The sequence below is a fragment of the Nycticebus coucang genome, chromosome 3 (genome assembly GCF_027406575.1).
Source record: "Nycticebus coucang isolate mNycCou1 chromosome 3, mNycCou1.pri, whole genome shotgun sequence".
Taxonomy (NCBI): domain Eukaryota; kingdom Metazoa; phylum Chordata; class Mammalia; order Primates; family Lorisidae; genus Nycticebus; species Nycticebus coucang.
Window position 1 is genome coordinate 30,974,905 of NC_069782.1, and position 22,649 is coordinate 30,997,553.

Below are 22,649 nucleotides of genomic sequence, written 5' to 3' on the forward strand. Positions count from 1 at the left end.
TGAAGGCAGCCAGTACACTGCTCTAAATTTGCTACAATGAACGTGTAGCTACATTGGTGTGATAAAATTAAGAAGGACATGAATTCGCTTGACTAAAAAAGGAAATTGAGGAATAAGAGGGTAGCTAGCAGGAGCTGTACAGATTTGAAGGTCATCTGTTATTTGAAACTTTGGTGTATAGAAAAAGAAGAGAGAGGGACAGAATGAAAAAATCCAAGAGAGAGGGGGAATAACCATGAGAAAGCAAATAACATTTTTTTTCTTAAAATATGTATGAATGTATGTACAAGGTTACTAGGAGATCGTGTCTGAATCAGATCTTAGTCTATAAAAGATTTGAAACATAAATGCATTTTCCCTTTATGTCTGACCAATACCATATCATTTACAATAAAACTAAGGCTAGCCCTGTGAGGTAGCCCATTACTATTTTATAGATAACAAAATTGAACTCTATTTGACCTTCAACCAGCCTATGGTTAGGAGGAAGGAAAGAAGTGGTTTAGGAAAGGTTTTTTGAATCCAGTGTTCTATAGATGCTCTCTCTTTGGTAATTCTCCTTGTGAGCAGTGTTAAATGAGTCACACAAATTCAGTATCCTGATCCAACAGAATAAGATAGGTTTTGAAAAGTAAAAAGAATTACAACCAATCAAAAAATAATGTCAGAAAGCATTTTATGTTTGCATCCTTTTCCAAGAAGCACAACTTTTTTTTCTTAAATATAAGAAATGGAAGACTTATTATCTTAGATATGAATTTAAAAAATGACAGTGTAACAGAATGTCTTATAAGGGACTAAAGCAACATCTGTTATAATGAGTAAAAAAATGCATCCTATTTTTTGTAATTACTTGGAATACATTATTAAAAGAAATACAACAGGAAATAGACATACAAAAATCATTTCTATAAAACAAAGCATAAGACCATGTTTTTGTGCCAAAATTGGGTATAGCCCCCCAGATATCATTTTAAAATTTTTCAAATACATTTTTTTCTATTTCTTTTTCCCTTAAACCTATTACAGCATCTGTTTTATATCTGAAACCAATACAACATGTTCACATACACAGAGACATTGGCTGTTATTTTGTATTCATTTTTTTTGAAAGATCTAGTGAAAAATGCTTTAAAATCTCTTTCTTGTTACACTTGAAATGATAGCCATCTTCAGTTGCCTGCTAGTAAATCAGGTGTAGATATTAGTACCTTATAACATCTTTTGAGCTGTAAATTAGGAGTGAAATTACCCTGAAATTTTGTTATACATTCTTGAGATTAAATAAGACTTTCCTTTGCTAGGCTGCCTAGGTACCAGAGATTCTGTGGTTGCTGGAGGGGTTAAAGTTGGAGCCATTAGTGCATATATATTACAGAGGATTCCTAAAAACACGACAGTAGAGCCTGGGTCAATCCATTACTGTGAACAAGCAGGGACCAATAGAAACCGGGGAAGAAGATCCAAGGAGGCTGAGGTAAGCGGTCTTCTGAGTCCCTCTTACAGTGGAAACAATAGATCAAAAGGTGTTCTTGGTGACGGGGGTGAGTAGGTTTTACTTTTTCTCATCAGAGGTTTGACAGCATGAAGTAAAAACAAATTATTTTAGTGAACTTTTCTTTTTTTTCCTCATAAGTGATTTTTTTTTTTTTTTTTTTAGCAAACTTCAGACCCAGACCCAGGACTCAACGGTATATTCCTGGAAGGCACGGTAAACTATTTTGCACTTTTTCAAACTCTTGAAAGTTAAGAATTCAAAGTTTTGACTAATCAGATGCAGGGTTACAACTTTGATAACTAAAGTAAATCCCTATTCTGAAAAAAAAAAAAAAAAAATTAATGTTGTCTGTGTTGGAAACTGGCCAGAGCAGCGTACCGCCGGTCCTAGGGACTTGGACAGCTTGGGGAAGCAGCTCTGCACTTGCCACTTTCTGAAATTTAATGACATAATTTAAAGATCAGCATTTCATAAATGAAGTTGATTTTGTCTTTTCCTAAGGAATCAGTAAAATTTGTTCTGTCCTTATTACCAAATGATTCAACTAAATGCACATAGGTCTGAAATATATAACATATATATATTATAAATACACGATTAAATGTATGTTATATATATATTTTTATAAAATATATTATATATATACATATATATCTTTCCTGTTAAGATAGTTCTTCTTACCCATAACCTTTGATGATATTCAATGAGGAGGGCTTATGTTTTAAATGTACCAAATACCAGTAAATACTAACCTATTCTTTATTATCCATACTGGAAACATGAATACACCCCTATAAAGGAATTCTCTACCTTTATTCTAAATATGTTTTTTGTTTCATTTGTTTCTTATTTCATAATAATGCCATAGTTGTACTTGTGTAATTGTGATACCCCTCCCAGTGTTTACAACTCTTCACAATAAACTCTTTCTCTTTACGTATACACAACATATCTATAAAGAGCTTATAAATCAGTTTCTCACCTGAACAACTTGATTATGTACTTAGAAGTATAGAGTTCTTTTCCCACTCCAAAAAATAAAACTTACCTGAGAAGTTCAGCTACAGAACAAGAGATTAATCACACACTTTTCTTCAGATGCTAGAACCTTCCTTCACGGTAAATTGCTAAAATGTTCTTTGATCGCTTCATTTCTTTGGTTCCAGGGCCAGAAGTCCTGTGAAATCTCATCCAGATGTTATGCTCATTTAGGACTAAAAGGAAAAGCACATGCCTACTCTTAGGAACGACACAGACGCCCAGCTGGAATTATTAACAGATCTCTTTTTTGTAGTCTTGTATTCAGCTACTAGTTTTAGTGCAGTTCTTTAATTCAAATAGCTTGAAATGGGAAAACACTGAGAGCTGCTAAAATTCACTTTCCATTCCTCAGCTTTCATTGTGATTGGGTTAGAAGCAGAAGCCTACCAGCTGGTGAATTAGTTTCAATGTTTACAAAATGTTTTGTCTATGATGTCTGCTAAATATATGTGTATTTATTAATGTTATCTTACTGTGAAATGTTGACATCTCTTCAACTCTTCTCTGGAGAAGCAATGTTTACTGATCGTTTTGATGTATACAATTATCAAACTATTCAAGGTCAAATTCTCCAGTCTCTAACAGTTACATCTCTTATACCTCAGGTACTATAATGGCGGCCACACTCTTCTTCATCATCTGGGTGTTTTTCATGACAGATACCGTGTGGACTCGAAGTGTGAGACAGGTCTATGAGGCACACAATCCAGAGGATTGGAGTGTTCATCATGACTTCGACTGTCCCATGGAGTGTTTCTGTCCCCCCAGTTTCCCTACTGCCTTATATTGTGAAAACAGAGGTCTCAAGGAAATTCCTGCTATTCCTTCAAGGATCTGGTATCTTTATCTTGAAAACAACCTGATAGAAACCATTCCTGAGAAGCCATTTGAGAATGCCACCCAGCTGAGATGGATAAATCTTAACAAGAATAAAATAACCAACTATGGAATTGAGAAAGGAGCCTTAAGCCAGCTGAAGAAGCTACTTTTCTTATTTCTAGAAGATAATGAGCTAGAGGAGGTACCGTCTCCATTGCCAAGAAGTTTAGAACAATTACAATTAGCTAGAAATAAGGTGTCCAGAATTCCTCAAGGGACCTTCAGCAATCTGGAGAACCTGACCCTTCTTGATCTACAGCACAATAAACTAGTAGACAATGCCTTTCAAAGAGACACCTTTAAGGGCCTCAAGAACCTGATGCAACTAAACATGGCCAAGAACGCCCTGAGGAATATGCCCCCAAGACTGCCAGCCAATACAATGCAACTGTTTTTAGACAACAATTCCATTGAAGGAATACCAGAAAACTATTTTAACGTGATTCCTAAAGTGGCCTTTCTGAGACTAAACCACAACAAATTATCAGATGCAGGTCTCCCATCAAGTGGCTTTGATGTGTCATCAATTCTAGATCTTCAACTATCTTACAATCAACTCACAAAAGTTCCCCGAATCAATGCCCACCTGCAGCATCTTCACCTTGATCATAACAAAATTCAAAGTAAGTAACTATCAGGGTGTGTATAAGAGTCTCATGGTTGTTAAATGTATTCTACATCTTCGTTAGAAATAGCAATGTGCTGCCCCTTCCCTGCCACCACCATATGTCCTATTTTTCATATATTTTCAGTTTTCATTATTAAATTTTCCTAGTCCCAGACAGTCTTAATGGGCCAAGAAGTTCAAATATTTACGTTAAATACCAAAAAGTGGACTTCAGTAATCCAAGTGGCCATTATTTATTGGACAAACTAAATGGCTCTATCTTCTTTTCCTCTAGAAAATTCTAATAGTTCTACCTCACTGAGTAGACTTATTTATGAAAATTTACCAACCACAAACAACCTAATGGGTATGCAGAGGGAACATGATTTAAGAGGTATTAGGAAGGAATCTGTGTCCTATTGAGCAGATGATCCCTGAAACTCTTCTAAGTTGAATCTGTAACTAAATGCCACATTGGAGTGGAAGTCTCAAACTTTATGTGTACAAGGTGGTGGCTCCATCTCCAGAATTTCTGCCTCAGTAGGTCTGGGTGGATCCTGAGAATTGTCATGTCTAACAAATTCACAGGTGACAGTGATACTGATGCTTTGGGAAACACATATTTAGAATCCCTACTGAAGTTTAAGGCTTTACTTAATTAAAAGGGAAACGAATGCCCCTGGAAGCTGGCAAGTCCTTACGACTTACTGGCAATCATCAAGGTGGAAAGAATACTCTATCTTTTTCCCTGAAAATAGCTATTGATAAGAGAGGAAGGGGCAAGTGCAAAATTTTTGGAGGCAGAGGTGTCAGCAAGAGAAGTGGTTATAGAAAGTGAAGGCTAGAGACATTCAACACAAACTGAGCATCTGCATAAATAAACCTCAGATCAGGCTGGATCTGGGGTAGAAGTCAGCAAGACCTTGGTCCAGCCTGACACCTACCCATGCACCTTCAATCCAAACATAAAGCCATTAAGAAAATAACTTTCAGTAGATTTTTCCTGGACGACCTAAAAAAATACAGTCCTAAAGTCAGATTCGGTCAGAATGGTTTGTAAGAAAGTAACAGAGATAACTGTCAAAAGTTTGTCCTGCCCAGTTATTACTCACCAAATTTTCCTTTAAGCAAATAATGACATAAACATACCATTTATAAGAATGGAATATTTTTTCCACTGGGTACGGCTCAAGATGTTTAAGATTTTTATTTTTTTTTTAATATAACAGCATACTTTGAGCATAAAATCCAGGAATGGGTGAAGTGGCAAATTGCCCCCGCAGCGGTGATTTTTCCATGATAATGAAAGATACAACAGAAAAACGTTTCTTAATAGATCAATCTGTTTAGCTGAACCAAATAGTACAATAGCAGAGACTGACCTGAACATGCCATTTTTTTCTGATGTTTTCTGTGGTTCCACAGGTCCCTTCCTTATGTGACAATAAAAGCCCCACGGACAACTGTGGGAAGTTAATTTCAAGTGATTCCGCATAGAACCTATTTGTGAATTGTGGATTCTATCTCAAGAATTTGTGAACGAGGATGTTTAGACGTGAGATAGTAATATGCAAAATATAGTCAAGAAGTATAAGACTATCCTTCTTCCATCTGCATGTGGTTTTTTTCTAAGTATTATCTTCTATGTTCCTATTTTTCAGTTGTTCTCTTTGTCTCATTGTAGTGGACACCTGAAGACTGAATTAAAACACAGGTTTCTGGTCCCATCTCTAGGGTTTATGCCTCAGTAGGAATGAGATGGGGCCTAATAATTTAGTTTCCAGGTAGCACTGACACTGCTGGTCCATGATGTGAGAACCACTAATTAATTCCAAAAAGAACCTTGTGAGGCATTATTAGCAATTTCTGAATAATGAGAAACTGAAGCCCAGCTACTTGAAAATATTTGCCAAAGGACAAAGAGTAAGTACGACAGCTAGCACCTGATGTTTTAAGTGTTTTTCTCCACTCAGACAGTGTAATAACAACACTTTTATTCAATTCCCTGAATATAAGCATTTAGAAAAAATTTTCTAGGGCGGTGCCTGTGGCTCAAAGGGGTGGGGCGCCGGCCCCATATGCCGGAGGTGGCGGGTTCAAACCCAGCCCTGGCCAAAAACTGCGGAAAAAAAAAAAAAATTAAAAATTAAAAATCAAACCCAACCCCTGCCAAAAACTGCAAAGAAAAAAGAATTCTATCAGTAGAACAACGACGACATCAACAAAGAGAAATTGACTTATTTGCTTCTTAACGCAGATATCAAATGTGGTTTCTATATGCCAAGAAAATAAATGTGAAATAAGAATTTTCCTGGCTAGAATTTTTGGCTACCAATTATATCACACCTTTTTCTAATAACTGTTAAAGAACTTAGTTCTTCTTTCTACATCATCTACTATAGCTGTTAATAAAGTAGTTTCCGAGAAACATACTTTTTATATGAAAAGTCCTCAGAATGTATTGGACAGTGAACTTTTCTTATGCAGTGTGATAAAAGACTTATTCATTTCTTCTGAATACCTTAAAGGACTTCAAATATGGTAAAAAAAAATTATTTATTCAAATCACTTCCTGGCATTCTCTGAGAAACACCATAATTAATTTACGAAAAAATATATTTAGAACACTTGTTTCTTAGATTTCATTGATTCAGACATGCATTAATTATGGGGCATGAGAGGGATAAGGATCAGGGGATGGCGCATGCAAAGAAACACTTCCTTTTCATTATAACCAGAAAAGAAGGAGGCTGGGCCGCAGCTCTGCTACTCACTTGCTAAAATACCTTGTGTACATTTCCTTACTTCTCTGCACCACTGTTCCCACAATGCTTAAGTGGGGAAATTAATATTCCCTGATAAAGCCTGTGTTATGATAAAGTAGTGATACATGTAAAAAAAAAGTTTACAACCACAAAACGGCTATACAAATACTAGTCATAATTATCTTTATCAAGATGAATTCACACAATGACACAAGATCAGAGCAAAGCTTTGCTGTCAGCATAAAATTATTCAATACAATATGCATATATGTGTAACAATAGGACTCAGAGGAGGGTCACTGCCCAGGTTAGGAGGTCCAATCAAGGAAGGTATTTTTGCCTAGAAAAGTTTTGAAAGGGGTTTAAAGGCAGTATGTGAATTACAGGTTGAAATCGGCTGTTACACATGTCTCTAAAATAAATTTTGCTACTTTACAGCCTTCTCTTCTAGATGTTCCTAAATCTCAATATAGCCATTAGTGCCAAGGGCTCTGATCCAAGGCAGGTGTGCAATTTCTTCCATCCTCACCAAGTAAAAAGGCTTATGGGATATTTCCTGGCTTGACATCTTTGCAATTCAAATCTTGGCAAATGTTTTCTTTCCAATTAAATACACTTAAGTATGAAGACTCAAGGTTGTTTTCTGTGTCACATATGTAAGATTATGTTAATTCCACTTTTTAAAACGTGTTTTCATAGACTATTTTTCATCTTTTAAGGTAATTTAAAGCATTTTCTCTTAATTACACTGATTTTCTACCTACTCATCCATCCATCCATCCATCCATCCATCCATCCATCCATCCTTTCATCCATCCAGCCATCTTTTTGTTGATCTTACCCATTCTTCCAGTAACAAATCTGAATTGTTGTCTCCACCTCTAATACCCTAACTCAGGGTTTTCAACCTTCATTATATCACAGCACACTTGAACCTGTAGTTAAACTTTCACGGCACATTTAAATTATGTTGATCAAAAAAAGAAGTGAAAAAAATATATACTGGGGCGGTGCCTATGGCTCAGTGAGTAGGGCGCCGGCCCCATATGCTGAGGGTGGCAGGTTCAAACCCAGCCCCGGCCAAACTGCAACCAAAAAAATAGCCGGCCGTTGTGGCGGGCGCCTGTAGTCCCAGCTGCTCGGGAGGCTGAGGCAGGAGAATCGCGTAAGCCCAAGAGTTAGAGGTTGCTGTGAGCCGTGTGACACCACGGCACTCTACCCAAGGGCGGTACAGTGAGACCCTGTCTCTACAAAAAAAAAAAAAAAAATATATATATATATATATATATATATACTTACTGTGCTTTGAAATTCTTTTGAAAATAATTGAATCAATGATCTTTCATAATCTTCGTGGCACACCTCAGAGTCCCTCAAGGCACTCCAGCGTGTCTCCGCACACCAGTTGAAAATCATTGCCCTAGAGACCATCTGTCTTACCCTGTAGTAAATTAAACCTGCCTATCTCACCCGCAAGCTTAGAAGACCACTGTTATCTTACATACGTAAGTTTCCTGTGCTCTATATTAAGTAGTGCAGAACGTGGAGTGAGACAGCTGTACTTTTACGGAATGTTTATTCTAGGTTCCTTTTAGATAAAGAGCAATGCACAGTCTCTAAATGACCAGAAATAGTTTATGTCTCTAAGAGATTCAGGCATCAGGCCACCAAGCCCCCCATCAGACCATTGCAATAGTTTCTTGGTCTCCCATCCTCCAGTGTCTCTCTCCTTCTAATTCATTCCTTCCCGTTGACCTTGACTCTGCAGGTGTTAACGTCTCCGTCATATGCCCCGGCTCCTCCACGCTGCCTGCTGAGCAAGACTCCTTGGGTTACGGACCGCGCCTAAGCTACCTCCGCCTGGATGGAAACGAAATCAAAGCCCCAATCCCAATGGATTTAATGACCTGCTTCAGGCTTCTTCAGGCTGTCATTATTTAAACACATTCTCACCAAATCAAAAAATTGGTCTAATAAGCTGTTGTTTCTGACAAGAAATTGGGTTACCACTTATATGCTTAGGACAAAAGTCACGTTTCCAATTGCCCTTGACCGCCATTTTCATTCGTGCAGCTTCTTTTTTTCTGTTCAAAGATGCTTTCACCAAAACCAGCACACCCTGTATTATTATTTTTTTTTATTTTAATTAACAGAACAGACACAGGGTTAAGATAATTTAACTCAAAGATAGTTCTTTTTGGTCTTTTACGCAGCTTATAAATACCAAATAATGCAATTACCCTGTTACATAATAAAAGGACGTATTGGTTTGTATATATTCAGAATTACTTAGTCAGATACTATATTTACAGAATAAACACAGTAACCAATAGGAGTTAAGAAGATCTAAAGAAAATTTTAAAATAAGGTAGTTCTTTACCATAATCATAATGAAATAAATGCAGATTGCTCAGTAGTTTTTAGAAGTATAATTTTGGTATTTACCTTGAGAAAGAGAATGAAAAGAATCAAATACTTCATAATGAGAGTATTTAGTCAATTCTAGAAAAAGTAATGGTGATTTCTAGTTCATTACCATTTCTTGTAGGTGTTTTATTTAGATGTAGTCCACTATATTCTAACAATTATACAATTCCTAAAATATACATTTATTATAAGGCACTTCTTACACTTGAAATCCACTTGAATTAGAAATTGTTCAATTCTTATATTTGGTTGTGTTTTTCAGATTTTTGAAATAAAATAATGAGTGCTTTCTAACAAAACAGAAGTAAAACAATTATTTCAAAGATATTTTTCACAAGATTCATTGAAAAACATAGTTTAAAAAGTTTTACAGTAAAAATTATTTCTAACTTTAACATAAATACATTCAAATATGTTTCCCCCACCTTGATGTTCCTATTTCTGTAAACAGAAGAGAAAATTCGTGCTCTAATCACTTAATATAATATGCGTGATTGTCATGAGTTACAAAGAAATAATCCAGGCTTTCATTAAGTAACAAAGTCCTGTATATTTCAGTTTAGCTTTCTGATTTTATAAGACATATACTATAAGCAATCAATATGCTATAGAGATTAATACATGCTTATGTACAGAAGGTGCCAAAAACGTATACACATTTTAAGAAAGGGAAAAACTACATTAAAATCATAATACTCAATATCCACTGATAACAAAAAGATGAATTCAAATCACGTAGAGCAGCTCTTATAATTGCAGAAGTGAGGCATGACTTGAGTATCACAATTTTCATGTAGTTTTTTCCTTTCTTAAATTGTATATACATTTTTTGGTACCCTTTGTATGCATTTTCTGAACAGTGTTGTGAAAAATTTTATAAAACTCGGTACATTTCTCTAAAATATAAAGATTATATGCATTTGTGAAGCACTAGGTTAAGAAGTCCTATAGGCTAGTGTATTCCAAAGCTTCTCAGAGACTTAGTATGCTATTACATAATGTGAATTCCCAAGAAGAAAATGTGACATGCAATATTGGCTACTCATTTTCACATCAAAATGTATTTGGAAGGGAGGGAAAAAAATGAACACATTTTGAAAACAGTTTTGAAAATGCTGAAGGCAAGAAAACAAATTAATTGACCTTAAGTAAAAGAAAAAAATAAAATATATCAGGGTACATAAATGTGATAAAAGATATCAGAGCAAATAAATAAAGGTCATATAAAATGTCAAAAACAAAGGTAATCAGATACCATTACCAGATTTAAGAAGAAGAATATGTTAATGAAAGGGATTCCTAATCTGGAAACGAAGTTGTTATGAAATGTTCTTTTTAGACCTGTCAATTCTAACAACTTTCATCCTTTCCACCTTCCTCCCTTCTTTTTTTTTTTAACCTCCCTTTTCTTCATTTATTTATGTATTGAGTACTACCCTGTTTCCCCGAAAATAAGACAGTGTCTTCTTTTAAGGTGTGCTCCCAAAGATGCGAGGTCTTATTTTCAGGGGACGTCTTATCTTTCCTGTAAGTAGGTCTTATTTTCAGAGGAAAAGGGTATTACTATACACAGGGAATATAATATTGTTCACAATTTATGCTATAGTGAGTGACACACAAAATATGTAAATTTTTTCTATGATAAAGACTACTAATAGAGCTGAATGATGCAAAGGCATTAAAAATAGTGATTCGATAGAAGGATTTTTCAAAGAAATAATGATTAAGGAAACATATAAAAGATTAAAAATGATGTCATGGCACTCTACCCGAGGGCGGTACAGTGAGACTCTGTCTCTACAAAAAAAAAAAAAAAATTTAACAATACATGATGGAAGGGAAAAATAGGGTTAGAGTTAAGTTTAAGAGCATTTAAAGATCCTAAAGTCCCTAGGAACAATTTGAAAGTTACCTAACAGTTTTAAGTCAGGAGAGATTGTGTTCACTGAGGGCAATATCATGTAAAGAACATTAATACTGAAGTGAAAATTGCTGAGTTCAAGTCCCAGATTCACCGTGCACTAGCTATGTGGCCCTGAGATGACTATTTAGATTCTCTGGGCCTCAGTGTTTCTGCATCTATAAGACAAGGGACAAATAATAGTACCTGCCTCAGGGTAAGGGTTAAATAAGCTGTAATCTGTAAGTGCCTTTAACAACACCTCTCCCATGGTAAGTACTAACTAAGTGTTATTTATAAATATTATTTTATATACGGGCGTGTGTTTCTTCTTGGCACTGTGCCTAAAACAGTTGAGAGGGAACCGAGCCTGGATTTGAGGAAAATAAAAGGTAGTGTGGAGAATGAGGGCCTTGATGGTCATGGTGAGAACAGGGAGAAATGGATAAATGTGAGAGCATTAGGAGGTAAAATTGCCAATATTTGGTCATGGCCTCCCTTCCTCGAGAAAAAGGAGGGCAGCCATCTCTCCCTGCAAGACTTTTTGTAAGAAACTCTGCCACGGTCACCAGCTATTCATTAACTTTTAGGACTTGGGTTGGCACAAGCGGATCATTGCACCCAAGGGAATCATGGCAAATTACTGCCATGGAGCTTGTCCTTTCTCACTGACCACCTCTCTCAACAGCTCCAATTCTGCTTCCATGCAAGCACTGATGCATGCAGTTGACCCAGAGATCCCCCAGGCTATTTGTGTCCCACCAAGCTCTCTCCCCTTTCCATGCTCTACCAGGACAATAATGACAACGTTATTCTACGACATTATGAAGACCTGGTAGTTGATGAATGTGGGTGTGGGTAGGATGTCAGAAGTAGGAATTAAAGGTGTATTCTTTGGGCAAATATTCTAATAAAACTACCTGACATGTCAAAAAAAAAAAAAAAAGAGGGTGTTAAGGCTTCTGGTTTGAATGATAGAAACGGAGGCAGTACATTTTCTGAGAGGGACATATTTAGGGAAGGTCATGAGTTTGGTATTGGACATGGTAGAAACTGATTTGAGTCATCAAAGAGCTGTCATGTAAAATGATGAACAAATGATGCTTAGAGTTACTAGGAGATATGTACATCAGTGGTTCTCAGCCTTCCTAATGCCGCGATGTATTTTCATCGTTACAAATGGGTCACAACCCCCAGGTTGAGAACCGCATCTAGATGGATAGGTAAACATATACATACAATTTTCTAGGTCTTATGAATGTGCCCAATAATTTTGGAAGAATTCCATGTTTAAACATTCATACTCTCCTGGAGTAAAACTGATTAGGGACTGGGGACAGATTAGGAGAATGCAGGCATTATTTTAAATCCTGACAAATAAAGCAACAAATGATGGAATAAACTTTCTTTATATAACTCTTTTTTTTTTTAACTTATGCACATAGAGATTCCCTGAAGTCCTCAAATATACACTGTTCTCTTTCTTGATGTCATAAATGATGTGATTATTATTTAAAAATTTTGAGATTAATAGCTAGAAGATAAGCTCTAGTCATTGTATAAATTATGAACTGTTAATAATTATCCAATCTCCTATTTTATGGACCCAATTAAAATAAAAAACAAAATAAAATAGCGTTATCTTCTTGTGGATGTCATGGACCCAATTCCTAGGCAAGAAAAAAAGGGCACTGATCAAAGAAAAAGGAATACCTAATTACAGAGATTGAGCAATTTATTTGTGAATGTTATTTAAAAAAATTCTTTTTGTGATAAGAACTCTGTAGCAAAATTCTTTAACTTCTCCAAATCCCCTTAAAAACAAATTAGATCGAATAACTGGAAAGACAGTCAAACTTCTCAGATGACATCTTTGATAAAACTGGTGTCAACGAATCCAATAAACCCTCAAAAACAATTGAGTAAAAGTGTATGTGTATGTGTGAGAGGCAGGAGAGAAGTTGTTTTACCTACTCACATCTCTTCACCTCTTGTTCACCAAGATGTATGGGGATTTACACCCACCAACAACCAGTTCTCAAGGAGATACTACCTGGGGATTCCAAAATACAATTGAATTCTGACACTATATACCTAGGGATGGTGTCATATCCCAGAGATTAAGGGTTCAGTTCCATAAGAGGGGCAGCCCCACCTATTTCAGGCACCAATCACAAGTCATAGTTTATCATCTACAGTTCTGACCAACCAGAATCATCCAGGATAATTTGGAATCTCCACAATAAATATGATCACATTGTAGAACTTACTACTCTTAAGCAAATATAATACAATTTGCAAAATCACAGAAGTATTATCTCTAAATTTGTATTTATTGTTCTACCTTTGAAAAAATATCACTTTCTCTGTGACATTCAGCTGAGTAAATGAAATTCAAGTGCAGCAAAAGACTCATTGTCTGAGTTCTTAAAGGTTTCTGAAGAAAAGTTAAAAATGTCCTGAAAAAAGATCAAAACAGTAAAATGACTAGCAGGACTATATTTTGCAAAAGCCATCTGAAAAGCTATACCTTGTATATGCTGTGGTGCCAGGGTTTGTTTCAAAGAGGGCAAGAGTCTTGCCACATATTCCAGTCATTAATATATATATCATTTAACATATATATATATATCATTTAATATGTAAACTATATTATATAATTTTTAATATATGTATTTATGTAATCTATGTATTTATATAATATAATTTAAATATATATTTTTAATTATATAATGTAATTATATCATATAATTTTTATATATTTTTTAATTACATAATATAATTTTTCATTTATAAGACAACAGCGTATAAGCTTGGTAAAAATCAAATAGCTAAGAAAAGTTTCCAGTGAAAACAGTAATTACTGTCCTATCCTTTCTACCCCACTCTAGAAATAATCATTTATAGTATTTACTATTTTCTGTAGTTGTCTTCATACTGCTAATAATAAATACATTTGCATCTCTTTTGCTTTACAATACATTTGTAAGCAACCTACATTAACTCAGCTATGGAAGAGCATTAATCTATAATTTATATTATAGTGTATTGTAAATACAGTGGTTTCAAGAGTTTACAAAATCCTGATCCAGACAGTTAATGCATATTTAACTATTTACTCCCTTCTTATATTTTTGTAGCTATCTTATTACTTGTACTTCTTCATTTAGTTAATAAACTTTTGAAGGAAAACTCCTCATATTTCTATTTCTAGTTTCAACTGTTCCACAAGGTCATCTCAACTTTTCTGTAGGTGAGATAAGGTAATTACTTTTCTAATTATTCTCTCTATGTTGACATCACCTTCTGTCAAATGAACTTTTAGTTTAATGGTCAAAGTTGTTCACATTTATATTGTCTTAAAGTATTAACTGCGTTTGCCATGCGTTTCCTATAGACTGATTCTAAAAACATTAAAGTTAAAACAAAGACACAGTTTGCAGCAGAAGGAGTGTATGAAGACTGTGTTTCCTCTGGGTTTCTATAAGAGACAGACTTTTCTGCATCTATCCCTTAGCAAAAATTGTCCTCACTGACCCTCCAGCCAACACATTCTCACCTTGTTTCCCTTATCATTCAAAGTTATACTGAAATCCATTGCCCACAGTTGACCTCCACCTCAAACCTCTTTGCAGAAATGGATTTATTCCTTTTTGAAATTCTGCATAATGATTTTGATGGGATGCTGGGAGGAATGTGAGACCAACGTGCTCAGATGGCATCTGCTTTGTATTACTCCCCTTAAAAGACTTCACGTCATGTAGCTTTTGAAATCTTCCACCCGAATTATCTGTGTGAGTCCTGGGATAAGGAAAAAGTGTGTGGGAAAGTGTTAGTGGGGAGCTAAGAGTTAGGGAGTGGGGAGTTAACAGTAGAGCAGCCAGGAACAGAGTATCAGGGAAGAGCTGCAACAGGAAGGCAGAGGGGGGATGCCCAGTCCCCTGGGCCGCTCAACTGAGCTAAGTCTAAATGACCTCTGACTACATCTGGAGCTGCATATGTGGAGGTGGGTACACATTCCACATTTGGGAGGCCAGTGCCTTTAAGCTTTTAGTAACAACTCATTGTTCCACGTGGTCTCTGAAAGCACCTTCGTTCGCATGCTCCACTGATGCTAATCCAGCATCGCCTCCAAACCTCCTCTCCTGTACTCACCCTCTCTTCACTCTTCTCTCTAATTACAAGGATTCGTCCTTCAGTTCAATATTAAAATGCCTTGTAGTTGCCGGTTCTTTTTTTCTTCAAATCTATATGACTCCAAATTCTACCTATGCTTATCATTACTTTCCAGGTTTATAGTTAAATGTGCCTCTCTCAGTTCCAAACTTTAGAATGTACAGATCCAGAACTCCTGAGCTCAAGCAATTCACTCACCTCAGCCTCCCAGGGTGCTAGGACAAACTGATGTCTTGATCTTTGACTTTTAGCCTCCAAAACTATGAGAAATAAATTCCTCCTCCTATATTAATCAGTCACACAAAGATAGCATCTGAGAATGTTTCCTTTTACTGTTTGTTTAGGTATTTTATTGAGTAACTAATAAAAGTGTACAATATAGATTTTATGTGTCTTTCTCCCCCACACGTGGCAGCCCAGCCACTACTATTTAGTAACATACACAAGGATTCACGGTAGGAGTTTTTAGAACTGAGAGGATAATCTGACAGCATTAAGTTGCTGTAGCTTTAAGACTTATCTAATTGGTTCTTTAGAAGCCTTAAATGCAAGTCATCTCAGCAAAAGAAAAACACACTGATCACTGCTACATTCAAGCCTTAATTATTAGCTCCACGAATATATAAAACTTTAAATATAAACATACATAATTTCTGATAGAAATGCAACTAATTAGTGAAACTGGTACATTGCTTATAAAAATGGAAGCTTTTGCTCTGAGGATTGAAGGAAATAAACTTTATAAAGAATGGACGATCACTCTAAATTCTCAGCAATAATAAAGACCAAGATAGTTCAACAATGTCTAAGCTATCTGATGGAATATTTTTGTCCTAAGGACTAATTCCAAATGCCTGGCAGAAGATCTCAATAGAATAAAATGAAAATTGCCACATCAAAGCTTCTGTTTTTATAAAAGAAACAGCTGTGACTGAGGAGCCTGAGGGGAATGAATTAATATTCAAAGTTAGATTTCAGAAATGGAGTTATGAATTTAAACATGTTCACTAGAAAATATGATAAGCTCACAGCCATTTGAAATGATTTTTACAAATGCCATGTAAATATATGCCAATCAGCTTTTCAATTTAATACCACATAATTAGTTCAGGGCCTTCGTGCCAAAAGCATATTGTAATTGTTCTAAATTTAGATCATGCACAGTGGCAAATGAGAATGGAGATTCCAAAATGACAGCCCATTTTAGTGTGTTCCCCTACACATGCAAGAATGTATGTACACACATTCATATAAACAATAAAACACACATACACAACAAAATGAAGCCAACTAAATCTGGAAAGAATTGTATCATTTCTATTGGCAAACCCAAAGAAGAGTTCACAAGAAAACTAGTTTTACATTTAATTTCTCGTATTTTATGCACACTGAAAAAAGTTGGCAAGTACATTTTGTTTCAGTGTAACTTTCATGACTTATTCTACAGTCATTTTACAAAGATGTGCAAATATTCATTCTTTATCTGCTTTATTAAATAGGAAGAATTTTGATTCCAGATGGTACATACTATACAATATCAGTCATCAAAAAACTGTGGGAGTCTAAGTACATAAAGCTGTTTCGCAAAAAAAAGAAAGAAAAAAGTTTAACTTCTCTAAAGTCTTTTTTTTTATTTTTATTTTTCCCATTCATTTGGGGAATGGTGGTTGTGGTATTAATTTCTGGTAAGGTGAAACATAATAGTATCCTTGGAAAGCAAAAGCAATAAAGATTCAGAGATCACTATTCCTTTTTTTCTAAGTAGAAAGTCAGCCTTTACTCATAGTTTTTTTTTTTTTTTTTTAATAAGCATTTATTGAGCTGTGTACTTTGTCTAGAGAGTGTGAAAGGCTTTGCAAGATAACTAGCTTAAAAGAAAACCATCGGGCCTGGCGCTGTAGCTCATGCCTATAATCCTAGCATTCTGGGAGGCCAAGGTGGGTGCATTGCCTGAGCTCAGGAGTTCAAGACTAGCCTGAGCCAGAGCAAGACCTTGTCTCTAAAAAAGTACCTAGGTGTTGTGGCCGGCACCTGTAGTCCCAACTACTCAGGAGGCTAAGGCAAGAGAATCACTTGAGACCAAGAGTTTAAGGTTGTTGTGAGCTGTAATGTTACAGCACTCTAACCGAGGGCAACAAAATGAGCCTCTGTCTCCAAAAATAAATAAATAAATAAAATAAAAAAGAAAGAAAATCATCAACATTCCTGGAACAGCAAAGAAAATAATTGGTCCAATTTAAGCAGATGATAATGTGTCAAAAATGTTATGCTATGTCTTCTTAAGGCTTAGAAACAAATCAGAAATTAGAATGAGAAGTTCTACCAGAGTCTTAGGTCTTAGTAGAATCAATTTCCTATAATCAATTAGCCCATAGTCTAAGAGAATAAAGCAGTCATTGAGGTTATGACTGGAAATAGGAAGAAAAAGAATTTTAAGGAAAAAGTGGTGGTCTTTTTTTTTAATCACCAAAAAGGAAATTGCAAAATGCGTAGATAACATTGTAAGTACACGCGTGTCTAACGTACATGATCAGTAAACAGTAGTAGAAGTCTTAACTACACAAACAACCCAGCAAAGTTATTTTAAATAAGAAATTAAAGATGTTATTTCTCAGTATAAAAAGCAGAGAAAAGAGGTTGTAGAATCATAAAAAGCTCAAGAATGTCAGTCCTCTTCTATTTCAGACTTACTCCAGCCACAGAGAACCTAGTCTCATTTCCTTTAGTTTGTGATGAGTAAATAACAGATGTTTGTCACTCACACCACTGATTTCTTGTGTGATTTCAGTGAACTCACAGTATACCTAGACTTTAGTTTTATTTGTTAAATGTGATTAATAACAAATGCTACAGCATAAATGACTTGTTGGCCACTCCATAACCATTCCAATGATCCATTTTCCTATAGAGACTTGAAAAGCTTCACACGTCCCAATTCTTCTTTTGTCCTAACTTAAGTTCTCCATAAAACAGATTTTGAGACTAGGATTTGGGTGTGAATAGCTAAGTAAAGTTATTTCAGGAATAAATTGAGGGGTAATTGAGGCAGAAAAGCAAGTTAAATTAATAACCTATGTTATAATGAACAATTACCAAGGTGGGAAAGTAGAAATCAAACACTATCAGAATCATCTTAGATACCACATAGAACCCCTCTTGGAGATATCCAGGGAGGAAAGAGGTAGCTGGGGTTTTTGTGTAACTATTCTCATTCTTACCAATTCAATTATTCTCTGCAAAATGGGTAACTGAAAATTATTGCATCAAGACCAATGATAGATGAAGGCGTAATTTGAACAACGTCATGTTTAAATATATGGTTTATATATTATTGCAAATATGTCCTGGTAGTAGAAAGAGTATGGAATTTGACCAGGATTTCTCCCTTTTATCTCATCCTAGCCTTGTCAGTAATTGATAGCAGTTAGTGTCTGTCTAGATCTTAAGTCTTGTCATTTGTAAAACAGTAATCTTGAATCTTTGATGAAAGTAACTCTTCTTCCATGTCTAAGAATCTTTGATTAAATGCCTCTTATGAGGCTTGCAGTAATTCTACTCCTTTTATTGTTGAGGCCTAAAAACCTTCACTGCCACAATTCACCTTCTTTTTGTTAAATTCAAGGCATAGAAAATAGAATGCCTTTCCCATATCAGAAAACCATCTGCAAATTGAATAATGAGCACAGCTAAGACAAAATCTCTACACAGGAGAAATCAAGCAATCTGTTAAAGTAATTGGACAAGCTCATGAATTCTCACGATGGTCCCTGCAGTACAAGCACTATTACCTCAAAACTTGGTTAAAAAGTAGTCAGTCTTTAATTTTGAATTTTAAAGAAAGAAGAGAAAGAATGATGCCATGTGTAAGTAATAAAAATACAATTCCAAACAAACCAGATCCTCAAGAAAACCTTATGATTAAAATTGTTTCCCAAACTATCATATTATTGATGCCAGATGTTAATCATGAAAGCAGAAGATGAACAACTTATGGAAAGAGAAAGCTCCATTTCAAACAGTAGGAAGTTAACTTATGAAAATAAGGAGCCAGTGTAAGTCTGGTAAGGCAATAAACCTTCTGTAACATATTAAAACATTTTTCCATTGACAACTGTAGTGTATATAGTCAAAATCTTTTTACAGGATTAAACACCTGCATTTATATGAAGTTTTAGACTATTAGAGACTAAAGCAGAAAATAAAATTAAAAGTGAATTTTGAGAGATTTCTAAGAGTTTTTTCTTTTTTGTGCATTTTATTTTCCTACAAAGAGATTAGTCACAATTTCTGATCTTTACCTCTATAAATCTTATAATCCAAACCCATGTTTTAGAACTTTTATAACATCTTGACGTGATTGCTACTTAAGCACCACAAACTTTGTGCCCAAACTTTACTTCTTTTCACTGAAATCTCTTTACTCTTGATGATTTCCTTTTTATTCAAAAATGCATTCTTTCAGTCAATAGTTCCTTCATTCATATAACTATCTCTGTAGTCAAAGAACTTCTACAGTCTACCAGGAGGTAGATTTATTGATGAAAGCTAAGGTATATACAAAGGGTAATGACATATCTTTCCTACTCTTGAGGGGTCTATCAGGTGATTGCCATATAAAGTAGTTATAATACAATGGAGTAATTCTACGTATGCCTTCGCTGTAAAGGAAGCCAAGAATACTTATGTACTCGGAAAATTCTCAAGAGGTTGCTTCAGATAGAATCATATGACTTAAATCTTGAAAGCTGAGTGAGATTATTCAGTTTACAAAGAGAAGCAGTAATACAGCATCAACAAAACCAAAGGATGGGGGAGGCAAAAGAAATGTGACATGTCCTAACTCTGTGTTTCAAGGGGTATAGTTCTATGTATTTTCATCCTTCCTGCCATTATTATCACACATACTATGTTTGTATATGTTATCATTCCTATATAAAAGCATGTGATTTTGCTGTAAGAACATATGCAATTTTTAAATAAAGAAAATATTGTTTATGCTTATCTTATATATTTATTATTTCTGATGTTTCACATTTTTCTTCAGCTTCAATTTTTTTCTTAACCCTGAAAGCTTTTTCATAAGTATAGTTCAGCTGATTCAAATGCTTAAATTCTTAATTTATTGAAAACTCCTTTATCTTTATTTTTTTATTTATTTTTTTTTTTTTTTGTAGAGACAGAGTCTTACTTTATGGCCCTCGGTAGAGTGCCGTGGCATCACCCAGCTCACAGCAACCTCCAACTCCTGGGCTTAAGCGATTCTCTTGCCTCAGCCTCCCGAGTAGCTGGGACTACAGGCGCCCACCACAACGCCCGGCTATTTTTTGTTGTTGTTGTTGTTGTTGTTGTTGTTGCAGTTCAGCCGAGGCCGGGCTTGAACCCGCCACCCTCGGTATATGGGGCCGGCGCCTTACCAACTGAGCCACAGGCGCCGCCCTTATCTTTATTTTTTAAAAGAATACTTTCTCCTGAATATAAATTTCATAGTAGATATCCTTTCAACACTCTAAAGATGTCATTCCACCGTCATTTGAACTCCATTGCTTTTGATATGGAGTCAGCTGTTATTTGTGTTGTTAATTCCCTATAGGCAATACATGGTTTTTCTCTACCTGCTATTAGGTCATTCTATTTATTTTTTATTTTCAACAGTTTTATCATGATAAAACTAGCTATGTTTTTCTTTATATTTATCTTTCTTGGAGTTTACTGAGGATCTTGGACTTATTGGTAGATGTCTGCCACCACATTGGAAAAAATTGGGCAATTTTTTCTCTATTGTGAACTAAATTGTGTTCTACCAAAATTCATATGCTGAAGACCTGACATCCCTTCCCCCAATATAACCGTATTTGGAGATAAGACCTATAGGGCTAAATAAAGTCATGGGATCAGGCCTCAATCGAATAGGACTGGTGTCCTTACAAAAAGAAAAAAAAAAAAAAAACGACACCAGATATTGCTCTCTCTCCTTCCATGCATAAAGAAGAGGTGAGATAAGGATGTAGCCAAAAGGCAGCTATCTACAAAATGCATTCAGGAAAAGCGGCCTTACCAGAAACCAATCCTTAAAATACCTTTATCTTGAACTTGTAGTATCCAGAATTATGAGAAAACAAATTTCCCTTGTTTATGCCACCAAATCTATAATATTGCATTATTGCAGCCCAAGGAGACTAAAATATATTCTCCAAATATTTTTTCCCAATTCTTTCTCTCCTTTTCAATTTGGATTTCAATCACATGTATCTTAGACTCTTTGATGTAATCTCATGGATCACTGAGAATCCATAGATTTATTTTCAACCTTTCTTCTCTTTCCTACTTCAATTGTTTATCTGTTTATTCATCTGTCTCAAGCTTAGTAACCATTTATTCTGCCACATATGAAGACATTTTCAATAGTACATATGGTTTTTCTCGGTTTTAGAATTTCCATTCAGTTATTTTCTAGAGTTTCCATTTCTCTGCTGAGATTCCTTATCTGACTATTCATTATGACCATCCTTTACTTCAAGTTCCCAAACTTATTTGTAATTATTTATTTAAAATTCTTGTATTCTGATTTTAATATTCAGGGCATTTGAGCATTGTATTTTTTGAGTTTTTTTTTTTTTTTTCTCATGACTGGGTCACAATTTGTTTTTTCTCATTGTCTATTACTTTTTTTATTGCATGATGGATACTGTGAATAATGCATTGGAAAGACCAGAGTCTATCTTTTTTGAAGATTATTCCTTTGTAATCTAGTACGAATGAAATTGGTTTGACTCAACTTCAAAATTCTGGCTCCCCTGAGGTGAAAAGATAAACTACTAATTTTTCTTAGTCTTTCAGCTCTTTCTTTTTATTGAGTGCTCTGAAGTCTCCCCTATGTGTATATAGCTTGGTGATTAAAAAGTAATTTCAGTGAAATTTATGTATACTTCTGGGACTCCCCTCTCAGTTATTCCCTCTTTTGGGATTTCTCTCATTACTTTTCCAATCTAGCAAAAGTTGAGCTTGTGTATTAACTTTAGAGTACTTAGATACATCAGATTTTATCTCTCTCTCTCTCTTTTTTATTTCATTTTTGGTTATCTTTGGTAATTTTTATTTTTTACATACTAGTTGATGTCAGATACTTTTGTGAAATATATTTGTATATCTCTCAAGTCTATTATTATTCTATTGAGTGATATATCACATAGAAATAGGTGCATGCCTTGGCTCTGGACTCTGAGTTGTGAATTACATAATACTACCTGAGCAATTATAAATTCAAATCAGATTTTGAAAACATTTTATATCTGATGGCATTTTGACTAAAGAGTATGTGTTCGATACATGCTGATATGAATTAAGTTGCTAACATAT

The 22,649-nt window shown here is 35.1% G+C and overlaps 1 protein-coding gene across 3 annotated transcripts; it reads left to right on the plus strand.

Annotated features, from left to right (window-relative positions):
- The first annotated feature begins 1,409 nt into the window (after positions 1 to 1,409).
- KERA (keratocan) lies at positions 1,410 to 9,488 on the plus strand. Of its 3 annotated transcripts, XM_053584728.1 has the most exons (4): positions 1,410 to 1,477; positions 1,661 to 1,711; positions 3,145 to 4,041; positions 8,559 to 9,488. In XM_053584728.1, exons 3-4 carry the CDS (start codon positions 3,153 to 3,155, stop codon positions 8,729 to 8,731), a joined length of 1,062 nt encoding a protein of 353 aa, XP_053440703.1. In that variant the 5' UTR covers positions 1,410 to 1,477; positions 1,661 to 1,711; positions 3,145 to 3,152; the 3' UTR covers positions 8,732 to 9,488. The 3 variants fall into 3 exon arrangements, with proteins under 3 accessions (XP_053440703.1, XP_053440702.1, XP_053440704.1); XM_053584727.1 differs by having other exon boundaries at positions 1,455 to 1,711; XM_053584729.1 differs by lacking the exons at positions 1,410 to 1,477; positions 1,661 to 1,711 and adding an exon at positions 2,855 to 2,932.
- The last annotated feature ends 13,161 nt before the right edge of the window (positions 9,489 to 22,649 follow it).

What these genes read in the sequence shown, in the direction of transcription:
- KERA (XM_053584728.1), top strand. Translation starts at nt 3,153, where the DNA reads ATGGCGGCCACACTCTTCTTCATCATCTGGGTGTTTTTCATGACAGAT. An exon ending in TGATCATAACAAAATTCAAA is followed by an intron (nt 4,042 to 8,558) that starts GTAAGTAACTAT and finishes TTGACTCTGCAG; the next exon opens with GTGTTAACGTCTCCGTCATA.